Source organism: Corapipo altera, unplaced genomic scaffold (genome assembly GCF_003945725.1).
Source record: "Corapipo altera isolate COAL_440 unplaced genomic scaffold, ASM394572v1 50, whole genome shotgun sequence".
NCBI lineage: Eukaryota > Metazoa > Chordata > Aves > Passeriformes > Pipridae > Corapipo > Corapipo altera.
In genome coordinates, this window is record NW_020884889.1 from 2,279,753 (window position 1) to 2,296,641 (window position 16,889).

General features: G+C 43.0%; 1 protein-coding gene across 1 annotated transcript in view; it reads left to right on the forward strand.

Annotated features, from left to right (window-relative positions):
- The window catches only part of ADAMTS17 (ADAM metallopeptidase with thrombospondin type 1 motif 17), a 167,563-nt gene that overhangs the window by 135,403 nt on the left and 15,271 nt on the right, over positions 1 to 16,889 (forward strand). Inside the window, exons 20-21 of the mRNA XM_027644623.1 lie at positions 6,928 to 7,132; positions 11,192 to 11,344. Of these exons, the coding sequence (XP_027500424.1) occupies positions 6,928 to 7,132; positions 11,192 to 11,344 (358 nt within the window). The remainder of the gene's footprint in view (positions 1 to 6,927; positions 7,133 to 11,191; positions 11,345 to 16,889) is intronic.

A 16,889-nucleotide genomic window follows, 5' to 3' on the forward strand; every position in this document is an offset into this window, starting at 1 on the left:
AAAGAAAAAGAAGGAACAGCCATGGGGAGAGTTTCAAATCATTTTAGCCTGGAAATCTGGCATAAATAGCAATGTTAGCACCCTCTGATCCAAGGAGGCACCACGTAGGAGCTCATTTTGAAGTAGTTCCCAAAGCTGGAGGTGGGATCTCTAGAATCAGTTGGAGCTTAATGAATTTGCCAGGACTGTGCTGGCCGGGGCGGCTGAGCCAGCCGGGAATGCTGCGCTCTGGTGGCTGCTCCTCGGGGACACCAGCCTGGGATGCAGGAGCAGAGGCCAAAATCCTGCAGAGCAAAAGGCCTGAGACACTCCTGGGCACCTTTGTGATGGGGTAGCTGGTGTCCTGCTGTGACTGGTGATGGGGATCCCCATCCACGGGGAGGACACAAAATCACCTGTTCCAGGTCAGCAGGTACCAGTCAGTGCTTAATTAGCCACTGAAAGACAAAAAGATGTTCTCAAGCAAATCCAGCAACTCAGCTCCATAGAGCAATTCTGGAAGAGAACTAAGAGAAGGCTGGGGAACAGAGAGTAGAGTGAGGAGGGTTTATTGCCTACTGCTAAATGTGTTTACATCAAATAATCCAAAATGACTTGGTAGAGGAGGAGTTAGTTTGTCATTAGTTTTCACATGGAGTCATGAGACAGGTTCCTTAGCTTTGGTGTGAACACCCAGACTTCCTTATTTCACTGTTTTCCCCAGTGCCAATGTTTGACTCAGCAACCTTATGGTTGACCATTGCCCTGTTTTAAAATGTTAAATGATCTGTGCTGCTTTGGTTTGAGGCTCTTCAGGCCAAGTGCAGTTCTAACCCACCAAAAAAAAAAAAAAAAAAAAGATTAGCAGGATAATCTAGCAAAATGTTGAATGGTGAAATCCACTCCTGCTGCTACCTGCTGTAATGCTCTTCACAGTTTGCATCCTGTGGTGGGAGCTGAGGAAAAAGCACTGTTTTCCTTGAAAAGGAGGGAGTGGAGCTGGACACCACTTACCCCATCAAAGCTGCACCAGCCATGGATGAGGGAAGGAGTAGCTCATTGAGAAGGGCTCTGGGAGTGCTGATGTTCTGTCCCTTAGTGTAGTGAGGCAGCTGCCAGGAAAAAGGACACCTACTCACACCAACCCCACACTGAGTCCTCCAAAACTGAGTGATCTGCTCATTTTGGGAGGGGAGGAGGGAGAAAACAATGGCTCCCATTTAAAAGAAGGAACTTCCCAAGGTGCATGTAAATTATAAAACATTGTCCCTGTGGCTGATCTTATTGGTGGGAAATTAAAAAACAAACCTGTCAAAATTATAACCACTAAAGAGAAAAAGAAACCTGTGTGAGTGAAAGTTGGCAAGTCTGTTAGCAGAATGACTACTGTACTGGAAAATTACTGAGCACTGTTTATAAAGGCAATCAGACAGGAATGTTAGTCTTGGAGTCCTACTTTCGACATCAGCAGCTGTATTATTCTACTAGATTCCTTGTACTTTTTTCAAAAAAAAAAACCAAACAAAAACACAAACCTTCTAGTGATTGGGTGTGGCACCAACCTGTTCCCAAAAAACAAGATTCACCTGATTGTTTTGACCCTGGTACATCAGAGAGGTGGTGGAGAGTTTGAGAAGTGTGTGGGGTCAGGTTGATCCAACAGCAGTGTGTGTATTTTGTGGAAATCATGAGTCCTTTTGCAAGCCGAGTTTTCTTGCTTCTACATATTTGAGCATGAGCTGAGTTTGATAGATGTAAGCAAAGTGTATCTGACTGTCAGTTCCACATGACTGATTCTCAGGAACCTTTTCCAATTCTCCTTGCTAAAATTATCCCGTGTGAAATCCTGGCCCTGCTGCAAGTCAGTCTGAGTTCTGCCTGACATCAGTAGAGTCACAGTTTCACACAGATGCCTCAGAAAACCAACTTTTCAATGACTTTGGCACGATTTTGGCATCACAAACTGGTGCTAAAGACAACCAGTGCTAACTGGACATGGGGTTATCCTCACCTTTACATTAGTGCAACAATGTATGTTAAACCAAAAGTTATTCAATAAAATCTATTAGAAATAAAACCCTCAAATTACAGGGCTTTAGATTAGGTTCTGTCACAAGTATTTTTTCAGATAAACTGTCTTGTTTTGTAGCAGATTTCATCTGATACTTTACTCTGTGGTAGAACAGGCTCTTAACTACAACTAGTTCAAGAAAATGGTTTAATAACAGAAAAAAAAGTGTTATTGCAAACACGTCTTTGGTCACATCTGAGCTATTACTGTGAAAGCAGGGAAACAATTTCACTGTAGCATTGGGAAGGGAACAAAAGTAACACAATCCCTGTAGATAGTGAGGAATGTGTGAATATGTCCTGGATGTTCAGTTAGTGGAAAAGAACCCATTTGCAGGCACTGTTCTTCTGAAGGGCTCAAGGCAGAAATGTGGGCTGCAATACTTACCATAGAATTTGAAATGATTTTGTGTTATAAGAGGCTGTAAATTGCTAAAAGGTGACCCCATGTCTTTTTATTGAACTCCCTTGATCCATTTTATCTTCACAGCATTTTTTTCCCAAATCTTCAGCTACAAGCCTTCGTTTGCAGACATTCATCTCCCCTGGGTTTTTGTTCATAGTGCTGTAGACAATTTTTTTTTCCCTAGAAAATGTGGGAGTCGCAGGCAAGTAGGTAGTGTAGATAATTCAAGGTTAATGACTAATCCTGACCATGGAAAGATCAAATGATGAACTGAACCTCCAAAAGATATTTCAAGTTTGCTCCGGGGGCCTGCCAGATGAGTGTTGCCAAAGCAGATTAGAAGAAGAACTCCCAATTCCTCAGAAGAGATACTGGGAGGTCAGAGGTTGAGGAAGACTCAGAAGATTTTGAACAACCCTCTCAGATTGCATGTCCTGCCCATCCCAGCTTTTTGAGGCTTTTGAAAATCACACCCTTCTGGGCATTTTTTAGCTAGAAAGACAGCCACTGACTGGGTTAAAATCTGTGCTTGAAAGCTCATCACTGTCTCCCTGGATCTGACTACCAGCAGGGCTCTTTTAGCTCTTGAGTCTTCTACAGAGGTAAGATTACAAAAAATAATACCACAGAGAAAGCCATCCCTGTGGCTGTGAGCAAGATGAGTGTGTTTGTCACGTAAATCAAGGCTTGTTGGCAAAATGAGGGGCTCTCCAGGGACTCCAGCTGGAGCTCTCCCATGGTCCCACAGAGGGCAGGTTGTAACCTGGGAGGGAAAGACCAAACTGAGACAAGCTCTGGTGTTAAGCAATCCCTAAGATCAATTTACAGGCTTAAAGTGTAACTGGAAGCCAAGAGCTCTGTATGATACACACAGGGCTTAGTGTACAGCAGTTAATTGGCTTAGTTAATAATACAGAGCCAGCTTGGGGTTTGGAGTTAGAACACTGGAGTTATTTTTTACGTTGTCATAAGAAGAATACTTACCCTTTTTTTAAAAAAAAAACCACCCTATAAGTAAGTCTCATTGTTAAACACATCAGGTGTGTTCAAAAGGTGTAATGACAGTGCAGAGAGGAAAATCTGCCTGTGGTGTAATTTAATAGGAACCATCATGTGATACTATTTGTGCATCACATTTTTCTTCCCCGTGTGTATATTGCTTGCAGATAGTAATTCTGCTGATATCTTGCTGCACATTCCTTACTAAATATGAAACTGGCAGGAATTTTCATCTTTAATCACTTTATCCATAAATCCCTTGTTTTTTTCCACTTTGGTTGTGAACGATGTTGTGGAGACATAATTGCAGTGATTCTCTGTGTTACAGGCACCAAAACAATATTTTCAGCTGCCTGTGAAGGAAACTTTGGGGGAGCTGTGGGGGGGTCAGGGCACTGCCAGGGCTGCACGTGGGACTCATCTTTACTTGTTTGCCAGATCATTTTTACAAGCCATTGAGCCAGGCAGAGATTCCACTGAGAGGATGGAGTTTGTGGTCAAAGCGATCTTCCCCTTGGTGCCTTTGAAAATAACCTACTTAACTGATATTATTACTATGCAGACATTTCATGTCACTTGTCTCCTGGATATGAAACTAAACCCACCACTTCAAAAGAGCCTTTACTTTCTAAGTGTTTCAATTACATGTTAGCAGCAGTTGTCACAGGCAGGACAGAGTGGGCTGTGAGGTTTCAGAGATCCCTTCCAGCATTACCCCTCCTTATTTGTGAGCACTGGGCTGGGATCAGGGATGGATGAAGTGGATGGGCAGCTGAAGCTGCCCACTCCAACAAAAAACTTGGAGATTGTGTTTTTAGCACAAACACATCTTTGTACTGATACCCTGGGTTTCAGCTCATACTGTGCAATGATGATGATAATATTTAGGTTTTCTGTGCCAGTTTTCCAGTTACTCCCTGTTGTATTTGTACTGGAGTGGCACCAACTAGACACCACCAAACAGGGCAGAAAACAAGGTGATCTCTCTCCTCCACAAGAGCAACAAAAAAATTCAAGAAGGAATTCTCCTTCCTGAAAGGAAAGCCATAACCTTGCTTCTTAAAGCATCTTGGGAATAGTTGGCATGCTGTGTGCTGCCCATCCTAAATGCAAGCTCACACACAGCTTCTGCCAAGAATGTATTTTTATCTTTCTTTGCTTTCAGTCCCTTTCCCTTTTTCTTTTGCCAGTGGCTGTAGATCACAGGGAGAGCACAGTGCTGAAGTGAGTATTAGTTGAGTGGAGCCTGGACAGAACCTGTTCCTGGCCCTGTGACTCACGTTCTGCTCGTAAAGCACAGTCACTCCATCCCCTCCATGCCTTTACTGAGAGGTCCCTTCACCCACATGGACCTCTGACAGGGCAGAGCCCAGCTGATATCAAGGGGGCTTGGCTGTTAATTTTCATGAACACTGATTTCTGCACTTCAGGGCTATTTTTGTCAGACTTTCAGCCCAAGTATTCGATTTCCCAGCTGACATTTTCCTGTTCCGTAAGGGAAGTGCCAGTTTCTAACCCACAGAGATGCACCAGAACTGCAGTCTGGAGAAACAAGTTTGGTGTCTTTCTTGCCAGCTGTTTTAGCCAACAGGAATTCACAGATGTGTCAGTCAACTGCTTTAAAGCACTGAAACATTTGAGTGGGGCCCTGTTCCACAAAAGACAGGTGGCCTGGTCCTGCTCAAACTGAATGGCTTCTGCCTTCCCTGTCAGCTCAGTCATCAGTGCTGGCACACCAGGTCATTAGTCATGGCATTTGCAAATTAATTCATGACACTTGCACCAGGTGAAGATGTTTCAAGTTGTGCTGAACTGATTTTTCCCCATTCAGGAATGGGAAGATGGGAAACAGTTGTTGGATTTGTTTCAGAGAAGTTGCATGACAGCTTCAAAAGAAATGTGGTTAATAAATTGTTGAGCACTTATGTTGTTCTGCCTGGGCTACAGGAGCCTTCAGCAGAATGAAATAGTATTTCTGAGCAGGCTTGTTTTTGAGAAGTTTACTTGGGCCACTTTTCGTAACAGACAGCCCAGGACTGGGTGACAAGTAAAAGATTCATGATGTAAGGATACTAATCCAGATGACAGCCCTAAATAACAGGCTAGAAGGTCAATTGCCTGGTGAGAAAGGCATGATGGCCTTCCTCAGGGTTATTGCTCCAGTCCTTCCCTCCATCCAGGAATACCTGTAATTACAGAGAACATGTTCCTCACTGACAGATTGCAGGAAGTGTGAAGATGGATGCTGCTTCTCCTTAGGAAAAAAGTGTCCCTCCCTACATCCCTCCTAATCCAGATTCTTCTTAGACATTTTATTCACTGCCTCCTAGCCCAGCTCTAACCACAGTGGTGCTTTCAGCACTTGCTGGAGTCAGTGGGAGCTGGAAGATGGAGGGGTGAGGATGCCTCCTTTCCCTCATGGCATCAGTATGTTCCCTACTTCAGAGGAACTCAAACACCTCACAGTGTCGGGCTGGGTTTTTGCTAAAGAGCCTTTAAAGACATAACAAAGCAAACAACAACAAAAAAAAGGCCATGTATTTGTTCCCAGCATACTTTGATCAAAGGGGAAGGAAATGGCAACTGAAATGTGCTCACAAAGTGAATGAATCCCACAGCTCAGAGGAATGATGGTCATAGGGAAACACCCCCACCCCATCCAGATTGGGTTGTGGCACATCCTGGTGAGCTACAGCAGCTTGGAAACCACATTGTGGGATCCTTTCTCTAGGGAAAGTCTTGTCTTTTTAAATACTTCTTGAGCCTTGGCAGTTAAATGCAGTTGAGAATGCACCTGGTCAGAATGAATGAACCTGGCCAGAATCAAAGCTCTTAGTGCCATGAACTTCAAACAGATGAGATTCCAATTAAACATCCTGGAAAGCCCAACTACAAAAAGTGAAATCTCATCAGTGACCTGTGAGAGGGTGACTGAGAAATGAGGCAGGAGATGTCTTTGCATTCTAAAAGTACAGGATGTAGAGGATTTCTGTGCTTTGAGGTCATATAATGCAGGGCTGGAGAAGCTGGTTCTGGTCTTGGATGTGGGAAAGCTGTGTAGGGCCAGGTGCCTGGCTATAGCACATCCCAGCTTGTAAGTACAGGCTCTCTGCAGTGATGCTGTGCTTGCAGATGCAGCCCAGGTACCTCTCAAAGGCAGGAATATTTGTGGGGTAGAATGGTCTGCAGACAAGTCTGTCTTCATCTGAGGGAAAAACACAGCCACACTGTAGAGAGTGGGGTTAAAGGGAGTGATGCAGAGTTTGTGTTTCTACCTGGCATGGAGTCAGGAGGGAATATCCACTTGTATCCTGACACTCTCCTGCTTTGCACACCTCGGCTCCCAAAGGTGGTCAGTGATCTCAGTGTGATGACAACACAGCACCAGCAAAGAACCCACAAATCCAGGAATTGCTCCCCGTTTTAGGAGAAGCATAATGTTTGTTAACATTTTTTCTCTGGCTCCTTCCCAGGTGGGTGACTGGCCACTGGAGTCCCTGCTCTGCCACCTGTGAGAAGGGTGTCCAGCACAGGGAGGTGACCTGTGTTTATCAGCTGCAGAACGGCACCTACGTCAACACGAGGGACCTTTACTGCCTGGGCAACAAACCAAGCCCAGTGCAGAGCTGTGAGGGAAGGGACTGCCTGTCCATCTGGGAAGCATCAGAGTGGTCAAAGGTAGGAACTTCACTCGAGAAAGGAGCCAGACTGCACAGAGCTCTCTCTGCCTTAATCCAGCTGAGTGCTTAAAATTCCACGTGTTCTCATGGTCAGCAAACTCCCAGCATTGGAGCACTGGGTAGGACTGTTATTTGTGGAGATGAGGTTTGATTTCCATACTGGATGAGTTATTATGGCAGGGTTTAGATATGCTTTAGAAACTATATCTTTCCATCTGAAAACTCTGACCAGGAAGGAAAAACATTTCACTGACCTGAGGCCAGAAGTGTAGCAACCCACCAGGACTTCTGTCTCCATTTAAATGTGGTATGAAACAAATACCAGATTTATCAAGCATCTGCATGTTGCAGAGAATGTACAATCCTTGGGCCTTATCCAGCTTTCTTTTGTCTAATTCCAAGAACATGAAAAAGCTGGTTATACTTTGTATAAAAGGTGCATCTCTGAGTAGTTGCAGAATTAATTTTTTTTTCCCAGGTTATTATAAATGCATTTCTGATGTAAATGATGAGTGGTCTAGACAATTAGACTGTTTTTTGATTAACAGCAAAGTGAACTGGGAGTGTGCCTGCAGTTCCTGACCAGGACTTGGCTAATCCAGGGCAATTTTGTCTGTGCTTTGTGAGTAACATTCCTGATAGGATGTCCATGTTAGTTTTGATATTGTATCTGTTGGGCTTCTCTGAATGATGAGATCCTTTCACTCCTGGTGCAGAGCACTTCCAGCTCTCCCAGGCTCATTCCAGCCTGGCTGTGTCCTGGCTCTGTCCAGCAACAGCCCTTTCTGTGAGAAGGATTCCTTGTTACTCATCTCTGTTTGAAACAGTGAACTCCTGTTTAAAACATTGTCAAAGAGCTTTTGCAAAATATTATTGTTAGAAATGGGCTTAAAAGTCACAGGAGCTCAGGATACAAGGGATCCTGAGGAGCAGTGTCTCTTCACGAGCACAGTGGGATTCCATTGTGCACCTTCTGAACAGGAAATCTTGGCTTGGCAAGAGAGACGACAGTTAAGTGAGAGCAGCGTTTCCTTTCAGTGAGGTGCTGGATCTGTTCACTTGTGCAAGATATTCATGTTCTTCCTGAGTTCTTTCGTTTGAAAAGATGTGGAGAAACACACTGAAATTTTAATAACTTGTCTGGTAGGTCTTTTGTGTGTTGTAGACGTTCCCCTCTGAGGTGGTGCCCTCTTTGTTTCTTATAGCTAAACCAGCTGAACTGTTTATAGCTGACACTGTTCTGATGGGGCAGTTCCTACCTGTTGTAGATGTGGAATTTTTACTTGAGTCTTTTGTTAACAATCCCAGGCACTTCTCTCTCCTTTTTATGGAATGGACGAAGTCAAGTTAGAGAAAAGTGGAAATCCAGAGTGGAAATCTTCCACGTTTGTGACCACGTAACTTGTGCGCAAACACACAATATTTGTAGATAATTTTTTCAATACTGGTTTACTTTTCCTTTGATACATTTATTTACCTTTTGTCTGGGATATAATTGTCCACTTGTGCTTTTAAATTTGTTATTCTGGCACATTTCTGCTATTATGTAGCACAGTTGACTCCAGGACAGATTTCATGCTCTGCCAGTGTGAACACTTCTCATATCTAGGACTTTTCTTCAGTGATAATCACTTTATTCCTTAGCATTTTAATCTAATGTTGTGGAATAAATATCAAAATAGCGGTATCATTTTATAAGTCAATTTTCTGATGTATGTTTTTGAACGTCTTGGTTGTATAACACAGTTGATATCTGGTCCCCAGTCAAAAACGTCTGTTTTCAAAGCAAATTCCAATGCAATCTTCATCGTGGAAAAAATTAAGTTCCCCTTGTATTGCCAAACACTTGGGATTGTTTTGGACAAAGTACTGCTCAACCCATTTTTAATGACAAAAATAGAGGCTGTCAGGAAAAGGTGAATGTTTCTACTGTTACGGAGCTAGAGTAGAAAAAATATGAATTTTCTTCAGATAAAGGAGCTGTGTTTTAACAGCAAAATTGTGTTGCTCCTTTGCAAAAACTTGTGGGTATTTAACTAAGTAATTTGTTAATAAAATAAGACATAATGATCTCAGGTGGACAGACTGCACATTTGTGGAATCTCTGTAAAATCTCTATATTAAAAAATTCTTCATGAAAACAGAGGACTTAAGGAAAGTAAAAACACTCTTAAAGGGGGTGATTTATATGTGACCACCAAAGATCTGTTGGAAACCTTTCTTGCACATGGTGTTTTGTCTAGGGAAGTATATGCAGAATTAATCTGTGAATAGCTTAAAAGCTGTGGGAAGAACAAACAGTTGGTGTTTTTCCCAGACTTGCTTGTAAAACCCACCTAGAGATTTCTCCTACTGTGAAAAGCACTCCCACTTCAACTCGATTTACTTGGAGTAAATTGGACTGTTTGGAAGATTTTATGTGTTGTGCTTTGTAGTTTGAGATGAACGAGTGCAGCCCTGGGGACTGAGGAAAATGGTAGATAATTGGGGAAGATCTGCACAACTCGGGGCAAATTCATGGCTTTAAGGCACCATTTAGGGCTCTCTGGCAGGTCTTGTGCTCTGAGGAGCCCAGCAAAGCGGTTTCTGGAATCCTGCAGGGCCTGGAAGGATCCATCCGTGCATCCAGCAGAACTGTACCTTGTGCTGGTCACAAAGATGTTCCATCCGTGAGGGGCTCACACAGTAGATGGAGTGGAAGGTTTCCCAGATTTCCAAGGAGTCACTCTGTAGTGCTCTGAAGTATTTAAAGGCATGTCTGTTTGCTTGCCAGCTCATAAACGCTTGTCATTCACGTCCTTAACAAGGGCAGCAGGTCAGAGCTGCCTGGATTGTGTTTTTAAGATGGTTAGACAGGCATGCTGAGATTTGTCCATTTGATGTAATTTATATCAAGCTGATGCTTGTTTCCAGCACAGACCCCCTGGATGGAGAAGCTTCTTGGAACACGTTCAAAAGACCTCACAGAATATCTCATATATTCACTATTTATTCAGTGTCAGATCAACTGTCTTTTCCCTGCTGATCCCCTGAAGGGGAGAAACTTGACATGCCAGAGGAGGTTGGTTTTTATCTCAGCTGGTACATAGGTCATTTTTCCTGTCCCCAGTGGCTCTGCAAGAAAACGTCTCACTCTTCACCACTGCAGTGACATGAGAGGGAAGAGCAGGCAGAGTGGGGACGTGGATTTAGGAGGCTGTGACAGCATCAGCAGATCTGGTGCTCTCTTACCAAAGTGGTTATTGAGAACAGAAATCTGGTTTCCATTCGTGCCAGTGTCATTTTCCCGCCTAGGACAGTCAAGGAAATCAAGACAAATTCTCCATTAAAACAGATTTTCCAGCCAACCTTTGGCAAAGATAACAACTGGTTGACCAGATATCCCTGCTCTTTAGAAGCTACTTCCATAGAGCCCAGGCACAGAATCATTTGTAGGTAATTTGTGCTCATTCCCGTGAATGTTGGTTTGTTAAAATCCTTCAGAATTTACATAGTGATGAGCATGTGGCAAACCAACAAGTGAAGGTGACAGATGGATGAAGGTGTTTCACGTGACAACTGTGATTTTGCCATGACATGTCCAAGCTGTACTGCAGAAACATAACAGTGGTCTCAGGCTACTGTGATTTAAAATTGCATTTATCACCACCATTTATCACCCTTGATGCATCCCATGATACATCAAGGGATGTGGCAATTCTGTGCTGTAAGTCTCAGTGTGTACTTTCTCAGTATGGATGATGAGCTTGTAAACACCAGATTTAGTGAGTTTTTTCATCTGTAACACCAATTCCAGCAAAGAGCCAGCTGATATTTTTCAAAGCAGTTTTTTTTTCAGAATTACCTCTTTTCTTAGGTAAAATATTTCACTAGCAGATACAATGCTTTCCAAATTACTCATTTATGAGTGGCTGAGATTACTGTAATAAAATCTTGCAGATTATCAGTTTTTCTCAGTGTTCACAAACCCAGCTTTTCCTTTGAGCTGTATTAGCAAGGTAAAAATTATCATTTCTAAGCACCCTGTACCAAAACCCAAATCCCTGCTGTTTTGCAGTGCTCAGCAGACTGTGGGAAGGGGATCCAGAAAAGAACAGTGACCTGCACAAACTCTCAAGGCAAATGTGATGCAGCCACCAGGCCAAGAGATGAGGAGGAGTGTGAGGATCACACAGGCTGTTACGAGTGGAAAACAGGCGATTGGTCCAAGGTAACAACAGATCTAACAACAAACACTACTTGTGGTTTTTTTTCTAAGTGCAAAGATGTTCATAGAGCTGTCTGTATTAATTTAAAGTTTAAATATTTGGAAAGGAAGGGTTTAACTGGTTTTGGAAGTATTGCTAGGCTTTAAACCCACCCATTATGCCATTTGTAAACCAAACATTGCAGTAGAGGCTCATGAATATGACCAAGTTTTAGAGAAATTACCAAGTATTAGAGAAATCACTTTAGAGAAAAGTATTCCAAACAGGATAAAACTGAATATTAGTTGACAGCTTAACCATCCAAAAGCAAAACCCACACAAGGCTCCTACCACAGGTGGACTTGTTGTCAAAAAGCTGCTTTATAAATGATGCTGCAACTGCTTTTCATATTTCAAAAAGCAGACTCTGAACAGTTCTGACAGATTGAGTTCTACGGAAAAGAGTTCATTAGCAGGATCTTCCAGGAATGCAGGGAACTAAGGAGGTGCCTCTTGTCCAGCCTGGGCAAGCTAAAAAGTAACTAGCAGGAGGTTGGTTTCCTTGATTGTAAATATGTTAAAGAGTTCAGGACCCAATCACTGAGAAAAAGGGGGATCTCATGAGGGGCTGTGATGAGTTTTGTCTCCCTCAAAGCATCACTGTGGAGCTGAGAAGAGAGCTGGGCTTTGGTATTCCTGTCCCATAAGTGATTAATCTGGAGGTTTGGGAGAACCATTGTTAAGCTGAATAATACTGTGGGGAGGCACAGGGAAGCCTGAGCAGGTACACAGGGTACCTGAGAGCACTCCCAGCTCAAGTCCCTTCCTCTCCCAGCTCAATTCCCTTCCTCTCCCCTGTGCAGGTCCTGCATGCAGAGCCAGACAATACACTATTTTATTACCGTGGGTGCAAGACTAGAACTGTGCAGCTGATTTTCAGCCTAGTCTGGGACTTACCCAGCATAGCCCAGTCCTAGACTCGTTCCAACCACCTGAAATGAAAGAAAGCCATGAGTTTAAAGACACAGTCCCCTCCTCAGGGCTGGAGTTTACCTTCTATAGACCTGTCTGAACTTAATTTCTGAACTTGGTTTCTGCAGTGACATCAGTGGAATTAATTCCTGAATGCAGTGGATTAAACCAGAGCAGGGTCTGCTCTGTATTTGCATTCTGATCTTAAAGTAATGCTTGGTTTTGCTTGGGAAGGAGGCCTGGCAGTGTCAGAAACTCAGCCTTTGCCAGTGTTGTTCCTGAAGCATCCTTTACATTGCTGACTCTGTGTTTGCATAGAGAACTGTAATTTCCCAGGAATATTATATTCCAGTTTGGTTTTCATCATATCTTTCTAATTGTCCTGTTCTTTAAAACAAAAAGCCTACTTTATGTTCTGGAATGTACAGAATGTGCAGAAACCACTGGGATACAGTAGTTGCACTTTGCTTTCCAAAAACCCAAACTCCAGCAAGCAGAATCCAAGGAAGCAGAGGCCCAGGATAGGCAAATTGGCTTATCAGTGATTGCATTTTTTTGTAGGAATTGCAATTATTTATGTATCTATCCTGTCATAGATACATGGATTTAATGGTGTCAGTGCTGGAGAATGCAGGAGGAACCTGCCACATACAAAGTGTCTGTATTTATGCTGAGCCAGGAATTTGTATCACAAGATGTTTAGAGTATTGAACATTATTTTATTCATAACCTGGCACTCAGAGTCCGTGCAAGCTGGCCAAAACAAACAGTCCCCACGTGTTAACAGGTGAAATAACATTATTTATTTAGTTATTTATTTGTGGAGTTTTAAGAAGTTTTGGCATGCCAAATTGCCCCAGATTCTCTTTGTAGGGAGGAATATGAAATAATTGTGTATTCACTGATGACATGGATTCGAAGTTCAGCATTGTGTGAATAGTTCCAATCTGATAAAGACCCTGGCTCACTGCTGGGAGGGCTGCAGTTGTACATTGCTCACAGTAAATAGTGTTGTTGATAGATTTAATGTCTGGATGTGAGGAGGGCAGGTTCAGTGCAAAATCACTTGTTATTTGTGATTCTTAACTCAGGGTCAGGATCTTCCCTGTGCAGGAGGGCACAAAAAACTTATGTGCTGCATTTGTGTCCTCCTTCTGTCTGCAGAGAGCTTGTGCCAGTGCTCTGCTTCCCAGGAATTTCACCCTGTGTGAGTCCAGCAGGACGTTCTTGGACTTGGATTTGGTTTATAATGAGCATTTAAAATTCTAGACATATTGGTTAATTCTGACTGGACACTTAGGTCACACAATTAGATTCTTATTCTCTGAGTAGAAGGGTAAAAAAAGGCACCACTGGATTGCTAGACAAGGGTATGGGAAGGGACAGTTCTTAGAAGAGAATTTATTGTTCCAGAAACACAGATAGCTGAAATGTTTGGTGTGGAATTCAGTTCTTCACAAATCCTGAGAGGAGAATTTTCATCATGAGGATCCAGAAGCTTTAATGCAGGGCTTGGACTTAGGGGGACTTTACAGCTATCAGCAACTCCAGCTTAAAACAGCTCCTCCTTTAAGGAGAAACACGAAGTCCGTAGCAGTTAGATTATAGTGAACTCTTTAAAATTCATCCTTCCAGGGCAAAATTCCACTGTAAAACATTTGTTCCCAGTCCTGTAAAAATCACTGTGAGGAAGCTTTGTGCTGACTAAGATGGAAACTTTTTCCATTAATATAAATTGATCTCAGAACAAGCAACAACTTTGTGCAATTAATTTCCTTGTGCATTTGTTATTTATTGTTAAGAATCATCAGGGAAGCAAGATTTAGCTAACAGTGCTAATTATCACGGATTAAAATAATGGCCTTTGATGCTTTGTGTGCAAACAGCTTGCCTGGTGATTTGGCCTCTGATCCTTAATTTACCAAACCAAGATCCTTTGAAGATGCCGGGAAGTCATGTAAGAAAGAGGCAAAACCTCATTTAAAAACTCAAGTCCAGATACCACTTGTAAACAGAACAGGCTGTTTGGGTGGTAGTGACAGAGTGTTATTTTTATATTAGCAGTGGTTGTTTTGTAGAACACATGGACTCTGTGTGTGAGAGGACAGCTCCCAGCCCTGTATAAATAACTCACTTCTGACAGCAGTGGATATGGTTATCCTGTATAAGGTCCTGGATCCTGTTGCATTCAGCAGATGGGCAGCAGTAAAACTCCAGACCTGTGCCAGATGAGTTGTGGTTTTATGTTCTCAGACCCTGTGTAGAGGAGGTGAGGGCAGGAGGCAGGGCTGTGCAGGTCTGAAACCTGCACCCACCAGCCCAAACCTCGTCCACTGGCCTTAGCAATGGCTCTGCAGCCACTGCCCATGCTCTAAGGAAGAGGAATTTTATTCCATTCTCTGTCAGGTTTATTTGCAGATGGTCATTACTGTGTATTGTAGCTGTGGAAAGCTTTTGGAGCTCACTGGGCAGGTTCAGGAAGCAGTCCTGGCTGTCATGTTTGTATATTCCCAATGTATTTGCAGCATATTTCAGGTGTTGCACAAGGAACTGATATATCTCCTTTGCTTTGCAAGCACATAAGGCCAGGTCTGTAAACTTAATTTAAATGTCTTTGTTAGCCCAGTGCTTGAGATTAACAGGCTGTACTGTAATTCTGAAGACAGAGAGTTGTTCTGTTACTGGGAACCTCCACATCTCTGCATTGCTGACACTTCTCTTTTAAACCTCTTGTCTTAAAGGGATATAATTATTCTTTTTAGTATTTGGTATTAGCATTGGTATTATAAGTTTCATAAATAAACTGTTTCTGACCCCCAGTCTATGAACCAAATAGAAAGATGGATTGCACAGTGCAAGACCCACTGAAGGTGTTAACCTGAAATGATTCTTTTATTGTTGCCTGGATTCTTTATAATTGCAATTCATTATTATATCATCCTTTTTTATATATGATGCAATATGGAAAAGGGAGTCCAAGCCATCTCCCATTCAGTCCTTTCTTCCAAGAGGAAATTCCACATCCAGTTTGCATTCAGCTAAAGAAACAAACATCTCTGTACACTCGTTCTACTTTGAAATAGTTCCTCCTTGTTTGAAATCTGAGCTGTTAAATGTTCTAGTGCTGGAAGCATTTTTGCATTTCTCTTGTAGTTGTGCTGGTCAAAAGAACAAACACAGGTTGCTCAGTTTCCCAACACTTGCCTCAGCCTCCCAGACTGCTGAAAATGTGCCTCTTGATGCTTTAGCAAGACAGTAGTTCATTCTTTCATGATGAATTATATTTTTGCTGACAAACTTTATGTCGAGGATTACATTCCTGGGAGGAATGCAGGCAGTCTGTGAACAGAGTGTGTCTTTATGCGTGTGTGGCTCTCTGGGAAGCTGAGCAGGACTCACAGCCCAGGGCTGCACCACTCCCCTGCTCCAGGCTGAGCTGGCAGGAGCAGTTGCAGGACTCAGACTTGGCACTGGAGTCATGGAGAACGTGTCCCATGTGATGTGGGATGCACTGCTGGCCTGCTGTGGGGAGATGGAGTTTTGCCTACCTGTGATGGTGACGGATCTGTGGTGCTTGGAGGTGAACAGCACCTGGGGCTGCTTTTTGGCTACCCAGGACTCTCCCCTTCTGCTCCAGCAGTGATGTAACAGGGAACAGAATGCTCAGGGGAGACCTTACTGCTCTCTACAGCCACCTGAAAGGAGGTTGTGTGGAGGTGGGGTCGGGCTCTTATCCCAGGCACCTGGAGATAGGACAAGGGGAAACGGCCTCAAGTTGCACCAAGGGAGGTTCAGGTTGGATATTGGGAAAATTTTCTTCAGATGGAACAGGCTCCCCAGGGAAGTGGTGGAGTCATCACCCTTGGAAGTGTTAAAAAATCAAGTTGATGTGGCACTCAGTGCCATGGGTGATGTTCTGCCAAAGGCTGGACTTGATCTTGGAGGTCTTTTCCAACCTTTATGATTCTGTGAAGGCACTCACGTGCAGAAGTACAGGCCAGGGCTGTATTTTTTGAGTGCCTTTCCTCCAGCTGGCCTTTGGACTCTTTCTAGGGTATAATTGAGGGGCAACATTATATAGCAAGAGCAATTCTCCACGAGATTTTTATGGATTTTTCTTCATTTCCAGTTTCACTTAATTGTCTCAGTATTTTACATACCTCAACATACTCTAATTCTGCCCTGTGACTGCAGTGCTGTATTTGGAGCCAAGGGCACAGAATGGTTCAGGGTTCCCAGTTATATTTTTTTTACTGTTCTCCTTTAAACTGGTATTATATCAAGGAAGGTGGAATTACAAACTCCATCGTTAGCACTGACTTTCACAAGGGGCATTTTCAGCTCTGTGGGTGGAAGTTTAAACATGCAACTTCTGTCCCTCAGGCAACAATTTAGCTCATTAACCTATTATATTACCTGGCCCAATGAAAAGATTTTTAGAAGAGGAAAGACACATAGGAGCCTTGTAGCATGTTGGCTTTGCCATATTTTTTCTTTGCAGTTACAGTAGGTGCTCTGTAAATACTAAGGCCTGTATTAATCTCAGATAACCCAACATAAATCCAGGGTAACTGTCTTTCATTCTTCTCTGCAACC